The sequence below is a fragment of the Drosophila tropicalis genome, unplaced genomic scaffold (genome assembly GCF_018151085.1).
Source record: "Drosophila tropicalis isolate 14030-0801.00 unplaced genomic scaffold, ASM1815108v1 contig_573, whole genome shotgun sequence".
Lineage (NCBI taxonomy): Eukaryota > Metazoa > Arthropoda > Insecta > Diptera > Drosophilidae > Drosophila > Drosophila tropicalis.
In genome coordinates, this window is record NW_027173049.1 from 2381629 (window position 1) to 2409131 (window position 27503).

General features: G+C 39.8%; 3 protein-coding genes across 10 annotated transcripts; 2 read left to right on the forward strand and 1 right to left on the reverse strand.

The window, feature by feature from the left end:
• Positions 1-408: 408 nt before the first annotated feature.
• Positions 409-2235, forward strand: LOC137575485 (uncharacterized). Its single transcript, XM_068288065.1, has one exon. It carries the CDS (start codon positions 409-411, stop codon positions 2233-2235), a length of 1827 nt encoding a protein of 608 aa, XP_068144166.1.
• A 4895-nt stretch (positions 2236-7130) lies between these two features.
• Positions 7131-10629, forward strand: Pgant1 (Polypeptide N-Acetylgalactosaminyltransferase 1). The gene is made up of 3 exons (XM_068288012.1): positions 7131-8164; positions 8849-9370; positions 9432-10629. The coding sequence occupies exons 1-3, from the start codon at positions 7512-7514 to the stop codon at positions 10054-10056; spliced, it is 1800 nt and encodes a 599-aa protein (XP_068144113.1). The 5' UTR covers positions 7131-7511; the 3' UTR covers positions 10057-10629.
• Positions 10630-13323: 2694 nt separating this feature from the next.
• Positions 13324-27408, reverse strand: Khc-73 (Kinesin heavy chain 73). 8 transcript variants are annotated; one of them, XM_068288218.1, is made up of 18 exons: positions 26470-27408; positions 23620-23707; positions 23388-23551; positions 22799-23315; positions 21585-22734; positions 21200-21514; positions 21010-21051; positions 19208-20870; positions 19002-19147; positions 18550-18579; positions 18075-18177; positions 17912-18007; positions 17020-17040; positions 16171-16233; positions 15670-16080; positions 14998-15603; positions 14622-14933; positions 13324-14560 (listed from the first exon to the last, which is right to left on the reverse strand). In XM_068288218.1, the coding sequence occupies exons 1-18, from the start codon at positions 26522-26524 to the stop codon at positions 14493-14495; spliced, it is 5850 nt and encodes a 1949-aa protein (XP_068144319.1). In that variant the 5' UTR covers positions 26525-27408; the 3' UTR covers positions 13324-14492. The 8 variants fall into 8 exon arrangements, with proteins under 8 accessions (XP_068144319.1, XP_068144323.1, XP_068144320.1 ...); XM_068288222.1 differs by lacking the exon at positions 21010-21051; XM_068288219.1 differs by lacking the exon at positions 18550-18579 and having other exon boundaries at positions 18075-18201.
• Positions 27409-27503: the final 95 nt, after the last annotated feature.

Genomic DNA, 27503 nt, shown 5'->3' on the forward strand with positions numbered 1-27503 from the left:
AATTGGGATTCAAATTGAAATTGGAGTTGGATTCGTAGTCGGAGTCGAAGTGGGGGGGTCCGTGAGTTGCGACTTGTAGCGGAAGTTGTTAAGGAGAAAGACAAAAAATAAAAAAAAAACACTAAAACTCAAATTCAAACATGCACAACAAAAATGCAAAATGGGCCAGACTCACGCTCAACTCGGGCCTTAGTTCTATGAACATTGAGAGCTGGCCCAGGGCAATAGCTTTCATATTGAGGCTAATTATTTAAAGCTGAGAACGAGACAGAGGAGGGCCCATGTCCCGCATGTTTATTTAGTTAATTGCTCTCCTCATGTTAACGCAATGTTTTTTTCGTGGCAAACCAGGTGTCCGGGCCACTACAAAAAGGTCACGCCCAGCAGGATCTGGTCCAGAGTTTCGTGATGTCTGGGTTCGGCTTGATATGTGCTCTGCTCCTCATGTGTAGGCCGTTGGCTGCTGGTGGGCTCTTAATCACGACTAATCGCACCGAGATGGGAGAGAAGCTGAAGCAATTGCTTTTCGAAGTGAACCTAGAGAAGCCTTTCAATACGGTGCTGGTATATGGAAAGGATTGCGTCTTTTTGCCATTGCTCAAGAACTTTGAAGTCGCATCGATAATTGCGACTGAAGGCACCACCAATTTCGATTGGGACTTCTCGAGCTTGACCTTGATACTCGCCTGTGGCTGGGATGCCGATAGGGAGCAGAACTCCCGCACTCTATTCAAACTACAACGGGCTAGACGCTTGATTTACATGGAAAGCGATCGAATAAAACCCAACCAAGTTTGTGAAATGTTTTTTGCCAAGGAGCAGTTTAATATAGCCATGATATATCCAGACTTTGAAGAGACTAGCCTCATCTATGGCTGCCGCAACTTTCGGTCACCCAACTATGTAGAGTTGAAGCTTCAGAAAGCAAGAACATCAATTTTCATCCAACAGTTCCTGAATATGCAGGGCTCTGATTTGATAACCGACGCAGATCAATTGGCTCCACGTTCCATGCTATATCGGGACCCATACACGGGTGAGATCAAAATGCTGGGCTACGTAGCCAACACAATCAACCACTTCGTGCAGAAGGTAAATGCCACTCTAAAGTTTCGATCCAAATCACAGGTTGTGGGCAAGACTATTTACTATGGCGACATTGAAAAATGGGCGGAGGAGAATCTCTTGGACATAGGCACCTCTCTGGGTGTCACATTAGGGCGATCCAACTTAGACATTCTAACCTATCCGTATCTACTGAATTCCTATTGTTTCATGATGCCCCTTCCAGCCAAATTACCGTATAATCAAATATATACAATCATAGTGGATCCCTTGGTGCTGGGTATCATTTTCATATTATTCTGCACATTCTCGCTGCTCCTAATCTACGGCCAGCAAACGTCCTGGAAGGGACTGAGTTTGGGCAAAGTCCTGTTAAATGACAAGAGTCTTCGCGGTCTATTGGGGCAGTCGTTTCCTTGGCCCACGAGCTCCAGCAAAAAGCTGAAACTGATTTGCATGTGCCTCTGCTTCGCCAGTGTAATGATGACCACAATGTATGAGGCCTATCTGCAATCGTTTTTCACCCGGCCCCCGCCAGAGCCTTTCCTGCGCACCTTAGAAGATGTGGATAACTCACGATATTTGATTGTGATCACCCAAAAAGAGGCTGATAGATTCTCGTTCCTCAACAATCCCAGCTCGAACAGGGCTCGGCGTAATCGCACCAAAGTCGTGGACAATTGGAACGACTTCCTTCAACTCCGCGACACCTTTAATGCCAGTTACATTTACCCTGTGTCCGAAGTGCGTTGGCGCACGTATAAGGAACAGCAGAAACTATTCGACGAGCCCTCGTTCTATTATTCGGATGATATATGCCTCAGTCGCTTGCTCTTCCTCTGCATCCCAGTCCGGCAATATCTGCCCTATCGAGATCTATTCCAAGAGCACATTCAGAGGCAACAGGAGTTTGGCTTGACCTACTTTTGGATAGAAAGGAGCTTTTACGATATGGTGCGCCTTCGACTAACCCCTCTAGAGGATTTTAGTCGTCCACAAGTCAACGCCGAAGCCATTGAACTCATCGATTTGTCCTGGATACTAGAACTGTATGTCCTGGCATTGATTTTGAGTTGCTGTTTCTTTGCTCTGGAACTCTGTAGGGCCAAGAAAAGCACACAAAAAAGGATCACATGGAAAACACTTCTGAATTGGCATCATCGAAATTGAAATCCTTTAAACATTTTATTATTCATATAGAAGAAATAAGAAATTCATACCACATAAAACCCGATGTCGATATTGTTTATCGGGTTCGAGAGCTTAATAAATTATTAAAACCATTATATGTTCAAACTGCTACTGGAATATATTAATATATTATAGATAAAAAAGTTTGAAAGAAGTGTTTTCTTCTCGTTTTGATAAGAAGTCTGTCTGCCTGACGATATATTTTGGTATCTAAACCTCTTTTGGATATACAGCAATGGAACCGATCAAAGACAGAACACATGCAAATCGATTAAAATGCATTTGTTCATGGAATGCCCTAAAGCTTAAAGAAAACAATAATAATTACTAATACAAGTTGTTTCTGTAAGAGATAGCACTTACAATCTCAATTATCTCTCATTCTTTGCATTATTAATATGTATCTAAACCGTGCAACCATAGGGTGAAATGGCATATATAAAAGTCGCCAAAATGTATGTTACAGGCAAAATGAAGCATTTCCGACCCCATAAAGTATATCTGTATATATTCTCGATCAGCATCAACATGCGAGTCGATCAAGCCATGTCCGACTGTCCGTCCGTCCGTCTGTATGAACCAGTAGATCTCGGAGACTATAAGAGATAGAGTCACCAAATTTGGTACTTAGACTCCTGTAATACCCACAATGTTAAAGTTTATTTCAAATTTTCGCCACGCCCACTTTCGGCGTATCTCAGAACACTATTTAGCCCTACCCTACCGTACAACGAGCTTTACTAGGTGGTCCGTAAGGACCTGTGCCTATCGATGAATCGATCGATGAATACGACTCTTTGGAATAAAGTTTAAATTTGCTATTTAAAATTGTCCAAATCCCAGGTAATAATAATATTGAAGGGTATCAGAAAATCAATTTGCTTTGTTATCCGCCACCTCCGCAATCGTGTGGATGGATGGCGGATACGCTTGTCGGTTGTCGTTGCCATTCGCTATTCAAATTTGAAATCATAAAAGCCAACAAAGGCTGCCAACTGAAATACACACATACATACATACATACATCTATATCATCATCTACATACAATGCCATTTGATTTTGGTTCAGTTTGGTTTGATCCGATACGCGATATTGATTTTGATGCGGTTTTAAAAGACACTCGGATATGGAATTAATTTGCGGACTGATTGTGAAAACCCCTCAATGGCAGAGGCAAGAGACAAACAAAAATAGAGACATTGGCATTCGCATTTGGTGCATTCCAAGCGATGACAGACACCAAGCTGGGCGAACAATTTTTTTGATGACATGTCACATGCTTGAAGTCTTACATAAAGATCGCTGATGTCCATAAATGGGTGCACAATGCGGGTGTCTCAGCAGGTATGCTGAAGATTATGCAAAACTCCCATAAAACGCGCTAATACCATGACTTTGTGGGTCAGATAGTGATAACTATAAATATGCATATTTAAATCGGATCGTAAAAACTATTTGAATTTTGTGCGTCACTTTGGCGCCACTTATGACTCGTGCTTGGGGAGGTTGAGTAACTGCAAACATAATGGTAAATACCCAGTGGGTGATCTGAATGGCTGTGCATTGTCATCGGGTTCACTTTCAATTTAACTGTTATGCCAAACCAAATTTGCATAGTTTTCAGAAATTTGTCATTAATCATCTTTCTTAAATGTGGATAATATAAACTAAGTCAAAACATTTTGCACATCGTTATGATTCCCACTGCTGTCCAAAAGGAAACACCAGTATACACACATAAATATATCAATTTGCCATGGGAATGGGATCGAAGAAAAAAAATCATCTCCCTTTCTGTGATACGAATTGCTCAAGCACCGCAACGAAAGTCTCCATGAAAACTGAAGCAAACATTTTCCACTGCATTCGTTTCTCATTTTTCGCTTTGTTGTCTTTCTTTTTTCAATTCCCCAATTCTGTTATTATTATTATAGTTATTGTTGTTGCTATTATTGATGGATGATGATGATGGGTTAACCATTTACCTCTGACTCCATCTTCATCTCAAACCTCATCTATGTCTCCGTTTCGGTAACCATCGCAATCTCTTGGCCTGCTCTCAGGGCCATTTGGATTAAATGGGTTTTGTTTCTTCTATTGTGGCTTAATGGTCAGCACACACATATGGAACAATGGCTTGAACTCGGAGATAGGACAAACTCACTCATCATTCAATAAGTGTAATAGTTTAATTATTTTTAACAAAACCAAACAAATCGTTTGCGGTTGCGGCTCATAAAACTTAACTAATTCGACCTTTCAATCATTATTAAAATTTCACAAAAAGTGCTAAAAATGCATAATAATTTTGAAATATAATACATAATTCGAAATGTTTTTGGAGGTGTTAATTTCGTTGACTAATCTGTTTCAATGCCGACTTACTTTAGCTACCTATACATATGCATTTAGGAGGCTGTATCTTAACTAAAACTTGTGTTTTAAGGTCGCACACAAAATGAAATACCACAAAAAAAGAAAAAGAGAAAAATACCAGCCAAATGCCAAGACTTCGCCCCCTACAAGCCGCCAAACTACCACCAGTCGGGCGACGAAAACAAAAAAAAAGTAATTTATTTTCTTCCTAGTTTTTGTCGCTTAAAGCCATTAAAGAGTTTTAACCGAAAAAGATCTGCAAAACAGTTGCACCTTTTCAACGGATCAACAGTTGCTTCCCACAACTCCAATTACCCATGGTTGGAAAGCACTTTGAACTGTGTTTGTTGTTTTTGTATTTGGCTGCCTTTGCGTTCCATTCGGCTGGCCCGCAGCTTTATCTTTGTCTCCCGCAGCGACACCTTTGCGTATACGTAACATATTAATTATGCGGCCAAAACAACAACAATTCGCCATAAAGATTCGCTCGTACGTTAATTAACCAAAATTAATCAAATTCACTAAAAATGAAAAATGAAAGTAGTTCAAAATTAATATCTTTTCGGATTTAGAATTAAAATGAAATCTACGAAAGCACCAACAATCCCCGCAAAACGCTGTTGCATGTCAAAGAGCAAGCGACAAAAACAAAGACACAACAACCATGTTCATCATTTTGTGTCTTTCTTTTTGTTAAATAGGAAACCCATTTTGTTTCGTTTTAACAACAAATGAACATGCAATTTGTGCATTAAGCGGCAACAAAAGTGTCAAGTGTGACAGTTTTGATTCGAGTTCCAGTCCCAATGCCAGCCCAAGTCGCAGTCCCTTTCGTTTTTACATACATACATGTATATGTATGTATGTGTTTATGTGTACCCACACAGAGTCGAGTCGAATGAAGGAAGCACACCAAGTATGCTTTTGATGTAAATTTCCGCAATTTTAGAAATATAATTATCACAACAATTAGGGCATGGTGAAGGGGGCATGATGGATTAAATTTAAATCTGTGTATCTTGCATTTCAATTTCTATCTTCTGATACACTGACTTAGGCTTAGTGATAAAAATAACCAAGGCGAATAAACTATAATTTGTATTGAACACTAAATTCCAGAAAAAAACAAGGATTACAATGTGCCTTTCTTGATGTCGGGTTTATAACTAAACTACAAAGTTCATAAAAGATATACATATTGCAAAGGCGAATACATTTCCTTCTGGGATTTTTCGTCTGTAGCTCAAAATCACCAAAACGTTAATATAATATGTTTAATGTGAGAGTAAGTGAATAAAATTGATGACTACACAGGCAAACATTAACAATTGCATAGCATGCTGGTGAAAAAATTTCATTATTAGCAAATTTCAGGCATAATGTTCGCAACAATACTTTATCTTTTCTTTGCTCCTACTGTCAATTTAAAACAATATCGCAAAACCAAAGGCAACACCCTCAATTTAAATTTAAACATTCCGCCCTTTACTATCATTTTCAACACTGCGCCCTTAATGCTGCTACGCTTTGCATCGGTTACGTCTGCTTAAAGCAGCGGTAAATATTTACTTAAGCTACTTTGGACCAAAACTACATATCATACTAAATATTCTAAAAAACGAAAATATTGTTGACTTTACAATATTTCTTGATTTTATAGAACAAATATAGTTCTGAATACAAAATACGGCTGCCAGAGCAGCCGAATATTCCTTGATTTTATAATTCACAGTAAAATATTTGGCTGCCAGAGCAGTCAAGCAACGCGCCAAATAAAACAACAGACTGGCAACACCATAATCCATAAAAATATCGTTTCCACTCTTCAACACTGAAATCTCGAGTAGCTTAAGTAAATATTTACCATATTTATTTGGCAAGCGCTTTTTTAATTCGGCGCGTTGTTTGTCCGCCCTGGTAGCCAAATATTCGACTCTGGCAGCCGAATATTGCATTCTGAACTATATTTGTGCTATAAAATCAATAAATATTGTAAACTCAACAATGTTTTCGTTTGTTGAGAATAGTGTGAAGAAAAGATTTAAAAAGCCCGCGGATTCGAGTATTCAAAATTTGGCATCTGGCAACACTATCTCAAAATTTAACAGTGTTTTTTAGCCGGAAACAGCTACTTTTAGCTATAGTCCCGCTAACTTTCTTTTGTTAATTAAACAAAAACTACAAAATAAATCGGCAAGGCGCAGCTGAGGCTGTGCTCGTGGAATTCTTTTCTTCTCTTTCGTTTGATACCAAACTTATGTAGTTTAAGCGCGTTTTGGGTTCGAGTAACGTAAGTAAATATTTATCAAATATTTACCTTATGTAGTTTAGGCGCATTTTGGGCCGGAGTAGCTTAAGTAAATATTTACCGTATATCTGACCCAAAGTGTTTTGGTTGCAAAACCATCGATGTCTTACTCTTTGCAAAACCATCGATAACAGTTATGTTACAATCGATGTGTCACCAGCTCTAAGAAGCGAAACGCAGAGAGAGAAAGAGAGAAGCAACAGTTTTTGTAAAAATACTAATACTTTGTTGTTTTTGTTTTGGGGCTGTGGGGCGGGATGGGGCTTCGTCTACGTCTAGAATAGCTATAGCTTTTAGTCTAGTTTAAGCCACATTGATAGACGGGGGTGATCCGCTGTCGTGTCGTTAAAGCTGAAACTGGATCTGTCTATATGTAGTAAAGAAAAGAATACAATTATAATAATTTTGAAAGCAAGCCGCGACAAATGAAGCTAGTGTGAATTGAAATCGAAACGTCGACACAACCTGGAGTAGGAGTAGTGATTAGACCCAGTGACCAGCACTACCTCACAGAAAAAAGGCCCCGAACCATCGTCTCCCCACCTGTCGCCCTCATAATAAGCAAAAGCCATGCTGCCTCGGTTCCGCTCCCTATATGGCAAAATAATCATTTTCTGTCTCATTGCGTTGTGCTTTATCCTGTACCACAAGGTACAGACAAGCGGCGACGAAGATGCTCCAGCATTGGGACGACCTGCTGCCCTTAAAGGACACGGTCGGGACAAGTTTAATTTGTACAGCGACAGTGAAAACGAGATAGCTCGCCCAGCCACCAAATCACCATACGAGCAGAGTATTCAACTGGATTTAGCAAAACAGCGTCTTGGCCTAGGCGACGATGGAGTAGCCGTTCATTTGACAGGAAGCGCCAAGGAGCGGGGCGAAAAAATCTACAAGAAGATTGCCCTCAACGAAGAACTTAGTGAGCAGCTCTCCTACAATCGCACGGTGGGTGACCATCGCAATCCGCTGTGTGCCAGCCAGCATTTCGACACCAATTCATTGCCCAGCGCCAGTGTAATCATAATCTTTTTCAACGAACCCTACTCGGTTCTCCTGCGAACAGTGCACAGCACTCTAAGCACCTGCAACGAAAAGTCCCTGAAAGAGATCATTCTGGTGGATGATGGCAGTGACAATGTCGAATTGGGTGGCAAGCTGGATCACTACATTCGCACACGATTTCCCGCAGGCAAGGTGACTGTGCTTCGCCTTAAGAATCGGTGAGTAAAGGGAAAGGGAAAGCACAAAGAGTGTTTTTTTGGCCCACATCATAAAAGTGATTCGGCTATGGGCTAGGAAAAATTCAATTCAGCTAATCGAATCGCTGATGAGCTACATCATAATTTGAATAACTTGTTTGTGGCTCTTTTCTTCTGCGGCAGAACCGTCAAAAACACATCCAAAAGGCCAAAACCTAAAAATAAAGAAGAAGCAACCATGAAACCAGTTTTTCAAGCAAAGATTATTATGTATTTCTTTTGAGGCTTTATATACATATCTCTCACTCGATCTCTTATTACACTGAACAACCCAAAAACCATTTGACTTCATTTAGTTTGAAAACTGCTTTTACTTATAATTAATGAATAATTATATTTTCTAGTCCCTTGAAAGTATTCCATTTTCATTTGGAATAATCAGATTAAAAATCTTCGTTACTTCAATTCTTATTACCTTTCCCACGAAATCGGCCTTTCAATGAGTTTAAAAGAACCAATTCATTTCTTGTTGTGTAGTGTAATTTCAACTAGTGTCTTTTTGGCATTCTTCGAAGGTTGTCGTCTGACCTAATAATTTTGATTTCTTTAAATTTTTTTGTGTTTTTTTTGGCTCCATGCAACCTCGATTAGCTAAAGAAAGTTTTGGAAATCATCTTTGTATCTTTCCCTTTTACTTTATGCTAGCTTGGGACTGATCCGAGCCCGCTTGGCTGGTGCCCGTATGGCTACTGGAGATGTGTTGATATTTTTGGATGCACATTGCGAGGGCAATGTGGGCTGGTGCGAGCCTCTTTTACAACGGATTAAGGAATCCCGAACTAGCGTTCTCGTGCCGATCATTGATGTGATCGATGCCAATGACTTTCAGTACAGCACAAATGGTTACAAGGCCTTCCAGGTAGGCGGCTTTCAGTGGAACGGCCATTTCGATTGGGTAAACTTGCCCGAGCGCGAGAAACAGCGGCAACGCCGCGAATGCGATCAGGCGCGCGAAATCTGTCCCGCCTATAGTCCCACAATGGCTGGTGGATTGTTCGCCATCGATCGTCGATACTTCTGGGAGGTGGGAAGCTATGACGAACAAATGGATGGCTGGGGAGGTGAAAATCTTGAAATGTCATTTAGAATCTGGCAATGTGGCGGCACCATTGAGACGATACCCTGCTCCCGTGTTGGACACATTTTCCGTGACTTCCACCCTTACAAGTAACATCATGCTTTGCTCTTGAATTGATAAGTTAATTAATTAAATTTTGTTAATCAACAGATTCCCCAACGATCGCGACACCCATGGCATTAACACAGCTCGCATGGCTTTGGTTTGGATGGATGACTACATTAACATATTCTTCCTTAATCGACCCGATCTCAAGTTCCATGCTGACATCGGGGATGTCACGCACCGCGTTATGCTACGTAAAAAACTTCGATGCAAGAGCTTTGATTGGTACCTTAAGAACGTCTATCCAGAGAAATTTGTGCCCAATAAGAACGTTCAGTACTGGGGCAAGGTCAGGGCAGTCAATGAGAATCTTTGTCTGGACGATCTTCTGCAAAACAACGAAAAGCCTTTCAATCTGGGCCTGTATCCCTGCGGCAAAACGTTACAAAAATCGCAGCTCTTCTCCTACACCAACAGCCAGGTGCTGCGCAACGAACTCAGCTGTGCCACAGTCCAGCATAGTGATTCGCCACCAAGACGGGTCGTGATGGTTCCTTGCAATGAGAGCGACAAGTTCAATGACCAGTGGAAATATGAGGATCAACAGCTGGTGCACATGAACACGGGGTTGTGCATCGATCACGAGGGTCTCAAGAACATGGACGATGTTATTGTGGCACCCTGCGATCTGTCTAGCGAATCACAACGTTGGGCCATCGAAACTAACTAACGGAGTGAAGACCAACGACGGAGAGAGGACCAAAAAACTGACTAACGATGACTGACCCTTTTAAATGAAAACAGACTCCAATTAGCGCAACAACTTGTAAATATTACATAATTCAAATGCTAGATTTATATATATATACATATACATATATTTTCTATATGATGTATACTAGAAAAGGAGGATAGAAGTAAAAGAAAGTAAAGTCTATAAGTGTAAGAAGTAGTTAGTGCAAATCGAATCAAAAAGTCATCTAATAACGATTATATGTATATCCACATATGTATGTGTTGTGTATTTTTTGTGTGTGTATAAAATAGAAGAAATGTTGTATAAATAGACCATATGACGGTATATCCTATATGTATACATGTATAATCATAACTGCTATGTGATCAGGAATAAGTGACATGGAAAGGGATACGCCCGCATTCCAATGCGGACTTTTCGAGACCGCGAAATCCAAAAACTGTCAAATTGTAAACTGAAAAGTGTTGTAAGCATTTATCTATACTAATACAAAACAATTTTGCCATTTGTTTTCCCATAAATAAAACAACAAAAAACTTAAAACAATTCAACTTTTACCTTTGTTTCATCTCTGTGATCTCAAAACAAACAGAAATGTTACTTGCATATGGCAAGGGGTTGGTAGGTCTAGATCAAGGTTAAGGTTGTAGTCAACGTTGTCAACCCAAATATTTGTCCGGCAAGCACAGCTGGACCACTGTTCGCGCCCGTTACCTTCGCTCTCCCCCATACACCATGTTTTACGATCACACAAACTCCATTAAACAAATAAAGAGATATTTATTTGTTTCATTGCATGTTTGTATTTGGTATTTGTATATTTATAGATATATATATATATTTGTTAGTACATATTTCGTTTTTGTTTTGTTTAAATTGTTGTTCAAATTTGCTGATTACGAGTGTTACTCTCTTGTTGTTGTCATTTATATTGTATTTGTTAAAATTGAAGTAAAATAAGTGTAAATTTCAGAAATTGCTGTTGCTGACATTTAATTGTTGTTAATTTTTTGCGTTTGTTTTTAATTCTTTTACCAACTACCGTGACGAATGAACATAATTCCGAACTCGATTATCTTTACACTGAAAAAAAATAACAGAAACACGAACAACTATTTATTTAGCCGGTTCTGTGTGTGTGTAGTTTGTGTGGTGTAGTGTATATGTGCGTCTGTGTACAATAAAAGCTATTGGTTGTCTATTTTTTTAAAATTTCATTTTGTTTTTTAAATATTTCTTTTTCTTTTTGCTACTTTAAGTTGATGTAACGATTGATGGATTTACGTTTCCCTTTTTCGCCTTCTGCTGTGCTGAAATTTTGACCTCTAGTTAACAATAATAAATCCTTGATCGTGCTAAAAAGCTCTAAAAGTGCACAAATTTATTATGAATATTTTTTTAATTCTCAACTTTAGATTATGTATGTATGTGTGTGTATACCTATATTTTTAAGTTATTTGTTCGCAAATCATACACATATGCATATGTATGTATGTTTCTGTATCTACAATCGAATTGGGTGACAAATCGAATTTGATGCCCTAGGGAGAGAAAGGCGTAGAACTAATTGTAAGTTTGCGTTAACTTCACAAGGTACGATTTTTGTCTGCTAGCTTTGGTTTCGTCTGGATATTGCATTCTGATTCCCCACTAACCTACGGCTAAGGTCGATTCTATATTGTAATAAGTAATTTTGCAAGCAAGCGGCACCCAATGGCTGATTCTAATCTGATTCCGTTCATCTATTTTACACTTAAAGCCCACTGTGCGTGCAGGGTTGTCATTGCCTACAAACAAATACAGATGTCTGTAACTCTTTTGGGAAACATTTTTCAAGCTCTATTTGAATGTTATTTACGCTTATTAAATGCATTTAATTTCAGTGATTCCATCTTTTTTTTTTTTTGTTTTTTGTTTTTTTGTTTTGCTCTACAACAGTTTTTGTAATTAATTTTTTAAAGACCCAAACCCACATGCATATAGCGGCGGATCGGATGAATGAAACGGGTTCATTGGGGGAGAATTTAAACATGGCTATCGAATCCGCTGTTGCAGATATCTTCGCATGTGGCTAATTGTCTGTTGGTGCAACAAATCAAAAAGAAAACGCTTCATTAGTAATTAATTTTGTGTTTTTTTTTTTTTATCTAGGGCTTCTACGAATTATCCCTACACACACTTTCATGCATAATACGAGTAGAACTTCTTAATTCCAACATATGGATTCAACGTTGGACTGAAGCTGTATTTCGACTTTGGCTTGCCAAAGGTTAATATACATATACATACATATGTAAGGTAAGGTAAATATATATTTGTATACATGTAGGTATGTACATACATATATGTATAACATATCCATGTACATGCATTATTTGTAATTGTAAGTAGGTATATATTGTATGTATTGTAGTTTTTTGCTTGCTTTTTGAATTTTTGAATTTCTTGGACGTATTTTCAAGTATATTTTTGTTAAGTTTTTTGTTTTTTAGTTTTTCTTTTTTTTGGTTTCGTTTTTATCTTCAGTTTTAGTGTTAGTATGTTATTTTGCAAGTAAAAAACACAGTTCGAAAATATATATCTAATATATATTGTATGTATGTAAATACTGGTTGAATGGCTGTATTTCATCCAGTCGACGCATTTTATATTTCTGTTGGAGTTATCAATTTTGGTTTTGGTTTCAAAGTGTAAATCGCTTATTGTTTTAGTTTTGTTTCTAATAATTTCGTTCCATTTTTGGTTTTCTTCATACATATACATTTATATTGTTTTTTGTAAATTGCAATTTATCTCAGACTCAGAGTTTTTGGAGTGTCTTGGATGTTGGTTTCTTGGATGGATGGATACGTTTTTCGGTCTTACATGCAAACGTGTTTCTCTTCTTCTCCGCCCCTGCCCTTGTGATGGGTCGGGGGACCAATATCGTGTCATATGTGTCTCGATTATATCTTAAACATAAAATTAAATTATTCAACGCAATTATTGCTTCATTTTGTTACATTTTTATGGACAAACAAGCCTCTCCGGTGCTCAGAATTAAGTGTACTTAAAAACGACGCTTCACAAACTTTAGTCGCACAACCTTCAACATTGACTTATATACAACTCAAATGATCTATTCGTATATATATTGCACATTAAGAAAAACAGAAACGGAAGATTTAAACGAAATCAAGTACAATTTTCTATATGATATGCAATGGAAACAAGAAAAACAAAATAAAAGAAAACTGTAAATATAGTTCATATAATATATGTATATTTAAGGTTGGATTTAGGTCAAATTAAAAATACATCACATCAAATAATACAATTTACATACTTCCAGCAGTCTTCTGCAGGAATATAGAATATGTTGCTTTGATTATATATAACTAAATATACAATTTGTGTAAATTAGTAGATAAATGCGCCTAAAACAGAATCTGAGCTCACAAACAAACGGAATCAATTAGATAGAATAAAAAAATATTGCATGTGTCGGTATCGGTAGGTCTTAAGTTGAATAGAATCTATAAGTTATATACAAATGATTTCACGAATATATTTGATGTAGTCCATAACAATTTAAAAGAATTATATTTAAATATATGTATATATTTTAATAAGCTCATCAAGGAAAACAATTAAACTAAACTAAAGGCAAAGAACCAATGTAAAAAATATACATATACCTGATATGGTCAAAATCAAAAATGTGCTTCAATTAAAAAGCAATTAGACGACAATTTCCTAAAAATACAATGGAACAAACGCAAACGATAGAATTTGAAAAATATTACACATACATATTACACACAGATATATAAGATAGGCTACTAAGATCATGTTCATGTAAACGTGGCTAGTAATTTCTCATTTATCATTATCATCATCATGTCCTTATGCCCTTCAGATAGGACACAATTTAAGGTATTGTTTTTGCTTCAGTTTAATGCTAGATTAATTAGTTATTTGTTCTGCTGCTGTAGCCACCGCCATAAACTACTACTTAGAGAAGAAGCGTGGGGTTAAAAGTGTACGCGCATGCATTAGAATTGCGGCATGTGGGGAGGATTGTGGCGAGTAGTTAAGTAATAAGCTAGCATATGATTCGCATGTGGAGAATTATGCTCCGCATTGTTCGTTGCTGGATGCGATGCCTATCATCGTCATCGTATCGTATCATCATAATTTCTTTATCGTAGTCGTTGGAGGAGAGGACGGTCTTAAAAGGCCGTCGAGCGTCGATTGGCATAGCACATTTTGCCAGATTGACTGTTCGCATCTGCAGCGCTACTGGTTGCACGCAATCTGTGGCAGGTCGCTGGCGCAGCCACTGTTGGTGTGGGGGCCACGCTGGTGACAAGCGTCGATTGCCTGCAATTAGTCCAACGCTGCATCTGATGCGAACATTTTGGGTATAATCATTTGCGCGACGACACGTTTAGGGACTCGCCACGGCTCTTGGAGCGCGTCATCGAGCTGCTCATTTCTGTGGAGAGGATAATTAAATTAGATAGCTAAGTTTGATAGCTTCAGTGCACTATCCTTACCTTTGCTTATAATTTGACTCTTCTCAGCTGCCTTGTAGGCTCGCATTGCCTTGCCACGCTTGTCCAAGAGCAACTTATCGGCCCGGACAAAGATTCCATGCTTTGGCTTGCACTGGAAATACTGTATACCTTGGACAGTGCCATCGTTCTTGCCAGTGGGTGTGTCTAGCTCGACACCTATCCAGGCGCCGGGCTGGAAATGTGTTGTGCCAATAAAGCTAATGACACCACTCGTATTATACGGCCGAATGAGTACCGATTCACCCACGACTATCCACTCCGGCAGCGTAAAATCTACCTCTTTGCCATCATCTGCAGGACGGTGATGGAGGAAATATTAGTGTTGTTAGTAAAAGCATTTTTATTTCGTATTCACCTTCTATTTCTGTGCTGCTGGACATGATGCTAGAATCCATGTAAGCTGCCAAACCCTCCATTTTAGCCACAGACGCTCGATGATGGTTGCGTGTCACCTGGACAGTCGTGTTTGTCGTGGAACTGTTGGCGCCGTTGTTATTGTTGCTGGTTGGTGGCTGGGTATTTGACTTTTTTCGTCTCACTACCTTGCCAGAGGGCAATTGATCAGTTACAATGCCATCGCCTTCTAGTTCTGGCTGATGTTGATGTTGCTCTTGCTCGGGAAGATTTTCTTCCAGCGACTCGTCCTGCGATTTGTTGCCATTCTGATTGTCTGTGGCGAGATCGGGATGTGGATGAGGTTCCGCTTCATGAACTTCCTCATTTGGCATATGCTTAAGACTCTCGTTGTTGTTATTGTTATTATTATTGCTTGGTAAATGTTCGCCTTGCTCTTCATCGCTTTGTGCATTTTCCTTTTGTTGCTCTAGTGGATGGCTCACAGTTTCCTCCAACTTCTTTGGCGGCTTTGACTCTACTGGTTTTACTTTGGGCATGTCCTTGAGGAAAGGATTGACTCGTGTCTGTCGATTTGGTGGTGAATTTGAGTTGACTCGATCAAAGTCTAGGAAAGAAGCATAAGAAAAATGTGTTAATTTTATATTCTTTTTACGAAAATCGTTTCACCTACCAGGAGTCTCATCAATGCTCATCGAACGCATCGAAGCAATATCCTCGTTGCTTAGATTATTGCAGGACACCGCCTGTGACCCGTACCCACTGCTCGTCGAAGAGCTCATGCTGAGAGTGGCCAAGCCGGTCAGATGCTTCATATTGGCGTTGGCGCTGGATGTGTAACTCAAGTAGCTCTGATTGGAGTGACTGCTGACATCCATAAACGAGTCCATTGTCTTGGATGCCGTCAAACGGGATCTGTTGGCCAGGCTCTTGTGTTGCTGCCTTTCCTGCTCATACTCGGCGGCATATTCTGAGTCCGAGTAGCTATCTTCGGGCTCCTCGTCTAGCGATCGGTGTCCACCCAATGGTTCTTCATGCAGTGTGGTCATTCGCATGCCCAATAGCTTGCTGGTGGCCGGCGATGCTGTGGAGATGGTAAATGGAGAATTACATAAAATTATATTCAAAATACGTTTTCTCGTTTTGCAGGCTTAGAGCAGGACAAACCACATACGTTTCGTTGGAGCAATTCTCAAAGTGTTTAAGTTCAAATTGAGATTCAAAAATGTTGGACGCGCTGCATTCCACATTTCAGGCGGATGAATGGGGACAAGGAAGATAATGATTAGGTACTTATGGTTAGTTACAGTGTGAACAATCAACAGATCATTCATAGGATAAATGAATAAACCGAATAGAAAGGGCTCCGCACACAACTAATTCACATGTGGAGCCAACACACAAACCAAAAAATAACTATTATATAACAATAGAATAAAAAACTAGCAACTAGGAACACAGAGCGCCTCGTGCTTGAATCTTGTGCGGCTGTAGCTGCAGTGTGTGTGTGTGTGGGTGTAGGTGTATGTGTGGATCAGTGGGTGCACCAGATTGCATAATTGGGAGTTATTTAATGGAGGGGAAAGACGATGACCAAGTGAATATGTACACGAATTTTCGTTTGAGATGCATATGAAGAGAATGAGAGAGAGAAAGCGTCCGAAATCGAGATCATGACTTGAGATGGGAATCTATGATTACACAAATAGTTATTATGATCAAGATATTATATACCAGAGCAAACAAAACTAACACAAAAACTACAATAAAAATTAATTGCTAAAGACTAATGGTAATATGCTCATCTTCCTTTAACTTCCCCTTTCCTTTGTTTTTTATTTATTTTTTTGACATCTTTGTTTAGATATAAATACAATTATGTGTTGCAAAATTGACTGTATATATACGTGTGTGAGTGTAAGTAAGTGTGGGTATGATAGACAGACAAACTCAACTAACATTTAATGAATTTCAATCAATGCACTTTTGGAAATTTTTCGGGCTAAGATTTTTAGGCCATTACCTGACAGTAGAGCTATGGTGCCTGTCATTTTGAAAATTGGTATTTGTGAATCACAGACAAGATTGGGTGAAAAGAATTGAGAAAACGAACATAAAATATCATTATAAATAAACGAGAGTAAGATAGACAAGATAGTCACAAGTGTAGTGCGAGAGAAATTCTTAATGATATTTTCTAAATGATGTAGGTTTTATTCGCTTATTCGATGTATGAATTGTCATGGAACATTTGCAAATGTCAATTTAGATGATAAGCATGAAATGCATGAAGGATCATTAGATGTGCATTCGATAAAGAGAAACAGATATACATATGCTCGAGTCGTCAGATATCGAGTGATGGCATTTGTGATTATTTTTTTTGAATTTGCAGTTGAAATTGCATTGCAGCGAAGCAAATGAAAAGAAAGAAATTTCGTTTCTGATCTTGTATTCGCTCAAAAGCCGAAGCATAACAAAAATATTTCTGAAATGGGCACAGAGAGTGTTATCTTATGGTATAAGGATTCATCTTGTTGTTGTTATACGTATACGTTTGATTATTTCCATCTACAATACAAATTCCGATATACTTATATTCCAACTACAATTGTTTGACAGAGCTATAATTGCCAAAATACAGATTATAGGTCGATATATAGATATACAATCGCAAAACAAAGATAAATCCTTGAGCTAGGGTAGCCGCTGCATGTTAATTCGGCATAAGCATTACATATCAATATTTATATGCAGATTATATAGTGATAAAGTCGATTATAAACTTTTGTCTTATTTCAATTTTTGTTTTCGAAAAATTGCTCAAAAAATTAATGGTGAATATAGTGAATATAAAAAGAATAAATAAAATCTGATAAATAGAACTCTATGCCAATCCATGCCCAAATACATACCAATGCCAAAAGCCTTTCCTGGCGACTCATCGGAGCTTCCTTTGCCACCGAAACTATGGCGATTCCTTATCGCTGCGCTGCCCGTAGAGGATGATGCTGAAAAGAAAAACCCGGCCGATTAATCTCCAAACCGTTTTGATATTCTAGTGTTTAAAATGCTTACATGGCGAGAACTTATTGGCCAAAGCTGTGTTATTTAAGTCTGCAAAGGATTCGGATCGTCCCACATTCAAAAGGGATTCCATTGAGGCATCGAAACGCATGATCTGCATAAGTTTATTTATGAGTTTCTTAGCATCATAAATTGTATGTATTATATTTGTGTGGTGTGTGTGTGTGTGTTCATTTACATTATTATGATGAAATACAAATGAAAAATTGATTACAAACAAATACCAAAAATAAATAAAAAATCAGTGATCATATTAAGAAAAATAAAATTATAATTTTACCACAATCAAAATTAAATAAAATAAAAGCGTAAGTTTACAATGCGCAGCTTAGGACATTACAGAAGCAGTACGAAGGCGAGGGATATACATAGAAAGGAAGGGTGTGGGGTGGGTTGTGGACGGTGGAGTGGGTTGGGTTTTCGAGTGGGGGTTATTGTTTGGTTAGAGGTTAGAAAGATTACTTACACTCCCAGAATTGGTGGTATCTTTGACCGCCTATGATGTGCGCAGTGCGAAGCGACATACACAGCAATAACATATATGTATATATACATATATATATATATATGTATATGTATATACAGACAGAGGTACCATTACACACAAATATATATGGTTAGGTATATATAGAAAAAAGTGCGCGCCGAATTTCGTTGTAATTATTAATTAATTCATTTTGGTGTTTAAACATTAATTTGAGTTAGTTTTTGCATTTTTAATTTTGTATTTTTTTTTTTTTTTTTTTTTTTTTTTTTGGTGAAAGCGCATTGAAAAGTTGTGAAAAGAGAAAGAGTTAAATAGTTGGTTGGTTAATTTTGCTCGAGTGGGTGGATGTGATTAGTTACAATAAGTAAAGTATGTGATGGAAAGCGTAGAAGGCAGGTCGCTTGGCTGGATTGAGGAGAATTCGATCTTACCTGCGAGAAGTTCGGCACACTGACTGTCTTCCGCATGGACAGGGGCTGGCCATGGGCCGTTTCGAGCTCCTTAACAGCCACATTCTGACGCAGACGATCCAAGGTAAGAATGCTCTCCACAGCTGAAACTCCCCGGGTGTATTTCTCTGGAAAAGTCGAACAATTATATTATTGACAATGAAAATGAAAATCTTTCAATTACTCACCTATATAGGTTTCGCCGTCACTGGCCGAGCAATCGTCACCGCTGGCCGCTAGCTGAGCCAAAGATTCGCGATCCTCGAGTTCTTCAGAGGCCTTCGGTATGTTGGACACAACCTCATAGGTAACTCCACTCTGCCAAATGGCATTTTCGCCCCGCACAAGACGGAACTTCTTTAGACGATCGGTCAGAGTTTGTCCCTTTTTGATGTTGATACTGAGACGTTTGCGCAAGACGAGATCCATGGGAGCAGGATGAGATAGACGCACAGTGGTACGCAGTATAAGATAGACCCGCTCGTTGGCCTCAGTGACCCGATTGAGAGCTTGGCTGTCGTGCATGGACGAGTCCCAGCTGGCCACGCAGCACACATCCTTCTCCAAATGCTGTAGGATTTGCAGTGTATAGAATTTGTGGCCATGCTCTTTAGAAAGAATGGAATTGATGCCCGCTATGGAAAGTTCATCGTTGGTATTCTGAGCCGACAGATCGTCGCCATTAAGGTTAAGGAAGAGAACCGGCACATGCGGCTCCATACCCGATGGTGGCTCCCAAGAGGCAGGTGCTCCTGGAATACCCGATCCCGGAGCCGGCACTAGTACGGCATTTCGTTCCTCTGTCAGCGACACCCACTGATGGACCAGGCTTAACTCTCGCTCTCGCTCCTGTTCGTTTTTCTCCTCCTTCTTAATGAGCATCTGAATCTGTTGATCTAGATATTGGCGACGGCGCCCCAGAGCTTCGCTCCATTTTTCCCGCAGCACCGTGAGATCCTCCTCCTGATACGAGTCCAGTGGTCGTTGAAGCCTTGATCGCACAGTCACACTGCCAATGGCCACATTGACAATTGACTGACATATGATGGGCAAAGTGCCGGAATTTTGAACAGGCTTGACGCGCACGTTCACACGACGCTGTTGGCCCTGACGAAGTTGATAGATGCCACCGGTGAGGACTTCGTTGCGATTGGTCACCTCCACAGGCGAATATTCTCCACTGTCGTTAAGCTCGTGGATCTCTACCCAAAGTTCAATCTTGCGCGACAATTCAGCCCAGCGATCGACCAGTGATCGGGCCTTGGCCTGCTGCTGCTCTACTTCCCAGCCCTTTGTCTTCGAGAACCCAGCACTGCGATGACCCCAAACTTCGATAGATAGGGCGCCCTCGATGCAGTGTTCGAGGAACTCTTCGTTAATGGTTACAGTGAAATCTTTGGTATGTTCAAATTTGAACACCATATTCTGATCGTGGGCTGTCGACTCGGCATTGATAACAGGCACCACCATCTCCTGATGACCCCAAAATGTGTACTGGCAAAAGACGAAGTTCGATAGGGACAAGGGCAAGCCGGAGGCGCATTTAATAGTCACGCGACAAGTGATCTGATTGGCCATGGGATCGACCGGATCGTCGTATTCATCGCGTGAGTCACCAGAAGACTCTGAAACGGATTCGCACATACGATCCTGGGGCATTTGTCCAGCCACACGTTGAATTTCCACCTGAAGCCGCCCTGCTACCTCACCCTGTTGGCTTATGATCGGTGTATGATAGTCCAGCTTGACATCATGAAACAGTACTTCAAGGAATATGTTGGCAACGCCAATGAGATTGTGATTTTCCTGCGACTCATAGAACGGATCCTGCGGCTTTGCATTGTCGTCGTCCTGCAGGATAGAAATAATCGTATTAGTTGAAGGGTTTCTAATTGTATCGAGCCTAATGCTTAGCAGATAGATTATTTATTTTGTGGTTATGTTGGGTGAGGGGGGCAGTGGAAACAAGGGGTGTTGTATCTGTAATTACCTTGTCATCGTATTCATCATCTGAGAACGGCTCTATAAGGGGCTGTATTCATGGGTTAATTGGAGGAATGCGTGTGTGTGAATCAATATACAATACAATACAAAATGGTTAGTACGGAGCACAAAATGGTAAGATAGAAATATCGAAAGATGGAATCAAAACATTAATCGCATATCAATGACACACGTACCAGGCCATTCAAAATACGTTCCTTGTGCTCCTGGTACATTTCCCGCATGTCGATAAGCTTGTTCTCCAGCTTCTCCATGGTCCATATCTGACTGCCCGAGTTTAGGCGCTTTACTAGGATCGCTGGCTCACTCACAAACGCGCCACGCCTACGATTCGGACTGAGATTGGCCGGCGGTATTTGTAGGGTCACAGAGAACTTGGTTTTCTTTTCCATTTCCTCGGCCAAAAAATTGGCTTCCTGCACCAGGGAATTGGCACGCATAATGTCGGTCTTTAACTGGCCCAAAGAGCGCCGGAACATTTCATCACGTTCCTGCAATGGGATAATGAAAATTAGTTCGAGTATATTTTTTTTATAAATCGCTAAACTCATTTCTCCTTACCTGTGCCCATTTCTCTACACGCATCTGGGACGTTGGCGTATTCGGCGTTATTTTGCCCATGCGCAAAGGATCATAGGGAGCATATGGCGCGTATGGAGTACTTGGCGATAGAATATTGCGCAATTGCTGGAATTGGCGCTCGTACTCTTGACGCTGCTTCTCCAAGGCCACCTGTTTATCTTCCTCGTGCTGACGCTCTAACCGAGCAATTGCCGTCTGGATGGGATCGTTGCTAAGCTCATTCTGCATTATTTCATCACGGGCGAAATTATAGTCGATCAATTGAGCCGGGGTTTGGGGCTCCGATGTGCTTATATTCGTTTGATTGATTTTGGGCGAATTGACGCGGAAGAAATGATGGTTGCCCCACAAAATTCGGTCGCCATTCTGCAAAGGAGTCTTTTCTACTGCCGCTGAGCCATTGACAAAACAACGTGCGCCTTGAACTGGGTCCATATACAAACCACTCTCCTCGATGGTGATTACACAATGCTCTGGTTGAATACCCAGTCCAGAGAGCTGAATATCCGGCTGCTGTCCACTAATGCTCCGACCACCAATAAGTGTGCGGTCCTTCAAATAGTAGACCAGCAGCTCATTGAGCGAGGGATCCGCATTCAAATTGACCAAGTAGTATTTGTTCTTCTCCACCTTTATGCCACTCGCCTGGACACTGATGCCCATCTTCTCCAGGGCCTGTTGACGCTCGTTCTGGATGCGCTCTGTTTTCACAAGTTTTTCTTCCCATGTCTGCGAGATTTGCTTCATTAGATTCTCGCTTTCGGCCAACTTATCCTGAACATCGCCCACTGGAGATCCAGTGGCATGTTTTAGCATACTCCTTAGGGTCTCCACCTCGTGGCGCAACTCGCGTATAATGCGGGCATTTGGATCTTCGTTGACAACAGCATGATTCACAATGCGCTTGGCCCGATCTGCATATCGTAAAGTGGATAGTGTCTCCTCGTAGTTATCTGCAGAAGGAGAAATTGTGGCCACCATTACCGTCTTGGAATTGCCGCCAAGATTGTCTTTTAGTAGCCAGGTTAAGACAGAGTCGCGATAGGGCACAAATTTGTCATTGCCTCCCTTTTTGCCATTAGATTGATCTGCCAGTTTTGAAATAACCAAACCCAATGTGGTCAGAGATCTAGAGAGAACGGGAAAATAGAAGGGGAAAATAGTAGCCAATGAATCAATCGTACGACACTCACTTGTTGATGTTGGAACCCTCTTTAAGACGATCGCCAACTGCTCCAGTTTTTACTGCACGCTCGGAACCAGCCAAATCCACCAGGGACATGCGTGACACCTTCTCTCCGCTCACTCCGGTTGCCTGGTCAGTGAGAATCTGGGTTAGAACTACCGAAAAGACGGCATGCGACCGCGATGATTCTGCATTCATATTGGTAGCTGCCACTGTACGCGACTTGTTGCCCTCGGTCATAAGATTATCAATGTCCTTGTACGATGCCACGGCCAATTGTGACAATCCATCCACATAGGGACCCATGACGTTATGTTCACGCACTTTTAACGATTGCTTGTTTGGCTTAGGGTCCAACAAATCGTGAACCTTCTCATTGTAAATTTCCATATAGGAAACCTCGACCTTGTACATCAGCTCCAGAGTCGATTTGTTGGCAATAGCCGAAAAGAGTTCATCACAGAGTCGCGGAATTATGCCCTTGCTCTCTTGAGATCCCATCATAGTGTATGATTTACCCGAACCTGTGAGTGAGACACACCATAAGGACACTGATAAGTCAATCGGAGACTATGAGGATAATTGATTTGTCTTACCTGTTTGGCCATAGGCAAATATGCAGGCATTGTAGCCCTGGAATGCGTTATCCAGTATATCACGTCCCAGGCAATCGAAGACCGTTTCCTGCGACGCAAACCCATCATCATCGGCGTTTAACGAGTAGAAGCAATGATCGAATGCAAATGTCTTTGGTTGTTTTCTGTTAAGGCAAAGGATTTAAATAAATTGAATGAATCTTGCTTTCTTTGAACTTGTCTTGTTATTTACCTTTCGATTTTCTCTAAGCTTGGCGGATTCTTTAATATCGTCTGTTGTTTTTCCATCTCCACGATACATTTTGTACCCAATTCGATTTCTGCAAACAAAAGAAAATTTAAAAACAAATTCATAATTTATGAAGCAGTAACAATAGAGGAGTTGTTTCTCCATTATGCATGTATGTATGTGTGTAATTTATATGATCTTGTAAAATTGAGATAATTTCCTCCCCATTTCCCCTCAACAAGAGAGTGATAACAAGTTCAGAATAGCAGGCGCAGTTCAATTTTATAACATTCCTTCTTATATTTATACATACATATATGAAATTCCCGTACATATACATATATTATATTTTCGTACACAAGTGCGAAAAAGAATAAACAGAAAGCAAGGCGATAAATGAATATAATATACGCATACATGTACATAAACACAATTGTACTTGTACATAGCGAGTGTATCAGAGTACGGACGAATGGATGAAAGGAATGAGGAGAGAGGGAGGCCAATGCCAAATCCAATGAAGAACCTTTCAAATAATTGCAAAACTAAAATAATAACAATAACAGTGTTGCCCAACCAGTCAGCGCAATAAATTTATTACAACAGTCATCGGAAAACAAAAGTAACAAAAACCAATATGAGATACATTACCAAATCGATGACGAAGTTTTGAATACTCCGAAAAATGAAAATAGAAAACTAAAAGACAAAGCAAAGCAATGCCATGCTAAATATGCTGGTTGTATGACGAATGTTTGATACTCTCTCCTCGGAAACTGCTTAGACTGGGACGTCTAAACGTTACCAAGAGTGGAGTAATACACTATCAAAACTGCTTACTTTGCTTCTGCAAATACTTTACGAAAATACAGATTATCTACCTATATACAAAACCATAGTGCCCAGTCTGTTCATATATCAAATCGATTAAGTTTAGGGGTTCATACATACATATGTACATATATACTCATAAGTACTATATATTAGAAAATGTTATATTTGCAAAAGACGTCGTTAAATCTCTATACTTAATCGCTATACATTTCAAACAAGCAAAATATGGATGATGGTTTTTTTGACATCATTTAAAATTGTTGCATTTCACAGGTTTTTTATTCAATGTCTACGAATGATCAATAGTAAGCCAAACTGAGTCATTTAGTTTTAAAACTTCTATTCGATTAGGGTAAAATGTAATGTATTTGTATGGAATTATTTAAGCCTTTTTATGCCAAGTTCTGTCCTTCACACAATTCGTGATGGCGGAGAGCGAACGACGTCTGCCATCAACACATGTTTATAAGGATAGTCAATACATATTTACATAGGGACAAATGTGTTTGTATTTATGTATCCTGGTTTGGTCGCCGGCCTCCATTACTTCCGTTCCGCTTCGTATTGCAACTGAAGCAAATGTCGTGAGACAAGTCAAAGACATGGAAGGACCCACTGGCTGGTAGGCAGTCTGACTGGCTGTTGGGCTTAGGCGTGTCATAAAATGTATTTGATGGTCTCATTTGGAGTTCTGGCCAGTTGACTTAACCTTAAAAGTCTTGACACGATGATGATGATAATGATTGTGTTGTTGATGATGATGATTTTCTCCTGACTTGTCCAAATGTTGAAATTAACATACACACATAAGTGTAATGCTCCGAGACTTTGACGGAGACACGAAACACACACAGTGAGGAAAACAGGTTAAGCTTTTTTTTATTTTGGCCACAAAGTGACTTCATTTCGAGCTTTGCATAGGTTTTCGTGCTTGTGTTGGCGTTTGAATCTGTATTTGTATCTGTATCTGTGTTTGTAGTTTTCATTTTACGCTTTGCTGGTTATAATAGCTCAAGAGGTCGCCACTTTCGGACATGGCCCAAATGCGATGCGTAAGATTGACTAATTTCCAATGGTATTACGAATGATAGGTGTATGTCATAGGCATGTATGTGTGTATGTTGGCTATCATTACAGACTGCGGTTGGGTTTATCAGCCGTGAAACTTCGTGATAAGATTTTCAGTATTGCTTATCACAGACAATTTGTGTTTGGCTATGAAACCGAATGAAAGAATAGCACAAACACTCATTCACTCACACTCACACTCGTCATTCACAGATTAAACTCAACACTGGTTGGGGTTAAATTCGCCAAAGGTCTTCCTACACATTCAACCCGTATCCCGTCCCTGTCGTCTCCTTCGTTTCCGTTGCGCTTCTCAAGTGAGTCATGTCGTATGCTAAATGAATGAACGAATAGGGAGGGGAGCGGAGGGAGGATCATCACTGTTGACATTGGAAACTTTTATTTTTACTTTTTCGTTTTGCTTCATTTTCTGCACATTTTTGCTAAGGAAAATTAGTTGGAAATGTCGGACACAACAGACAGGTAGGCGAAAGACAATAACAACAACAGCAAAAAAAGAAACGTGCTAGTCTGGCAAATTTTATAAAATGAGGCAAACGGTTGTGAGCTACGTCCTATTCATTCAGCCACGAATTTAAAGAAAACCCGCAATGGAAAATCTGTTTTCCTGCATAGTAGGGGGACTAGTGTACTCTGTCAAAAATAATTTATACTATAGATAAACCGTAAAACTTCAATGTATAGCTACATATATATGTACGGAAAATCTTTTCCATGTACGCATATGTATGTATGGAATGAAAGCAAAGACTGAAAATTTGGTTGAATAGTGCCTTCATTGATTGAGAAAGCCCTAGGCGCAGCCATTGTTCCGTGTTGTCTTTTGAAGAGACGACGGTTATCAGAGATTTAATACGATGATATAAAAACTATGCAATGCAGATGAGATTGAGATGTAGGACAAAAAATATTGTGTTAAGAGCAACTTACCACGACGATTAAAGGGTCGCACCCTGACAGCAACTTTGATCTTATCGCTGGACATGGCGAAACAGGCAGCGGGCAGGTTCTTGGCGTATCTCCTTTTTGTTTTTCCCTCAATGGGAATTCGCTCCAAAAGGGGTTTGGAGGAGTAGCTTTTTTATTTGGGGGGTTTAGGGGTCTCGCAGGAATTTCGCTTAGCACGCAATCCTTACTAAGCAGGTGCAGAGTAAGAGGTGACTCACATACACACACACTCACACATACGCACGCCGCGGAAGGCAATAGTAAAGTAAAGTACAGAGTGAACTAATAAATTGTGTGAGCGTTTCAATTAGCGCCACGCAGCAAATACCAACAACAAAAAGTCCAGTTCATTCTTTGTTATTGTTTTTATTACATTCCCGTTCCCCCTCTCACGCTCCCACTAACCCACTTGGCCTTTCTCTATCTCTCACACACACTCTGTATTTACTCGTTCGCGCTTAGTGAAATATTTATTTAGTTAGAAATTAATTAATTACAATTATCCTGCACGATTTGCAAATATGTCAACATTGTTGTCTCACACACACAAACGCACATTAATTTTGACACATACGCAACGAACTCGTACTCACAAACGCAGGTTGAAAATTGGCAAATTAAGGTAAGCAAAAAAAAAAAAAAACAAGAGAGCTCCAACGACGCCCGTTTTTGACTTCTTTGAAGAATCGATTTTTATGACTCTTCTCGTTTTTTGCAGCCTGGGGGTATTTTGTTTTAATGACTACGCAGTGCAATAGTTGTTTGATTTTTTAATTTTGGTTTAATTAACTCGTATTTTTTTCATTTGTTTTCTTAATTTTCTTGTTTTTTTTTTTATTGTATTTAGCTATTTATCTATTTATTGTACTGCGCTTTCATTTTATTCTTTTCGTGTTCGCGTCGTTTCTGTGTTTAAAATGTTTGCCAACACTGACGTCCAGCTGATACAGAAAAAATATTGGTATATTTACTCCCCCTTAGCACTATTACTCGCACCCTTAGCACTATTACTCGCA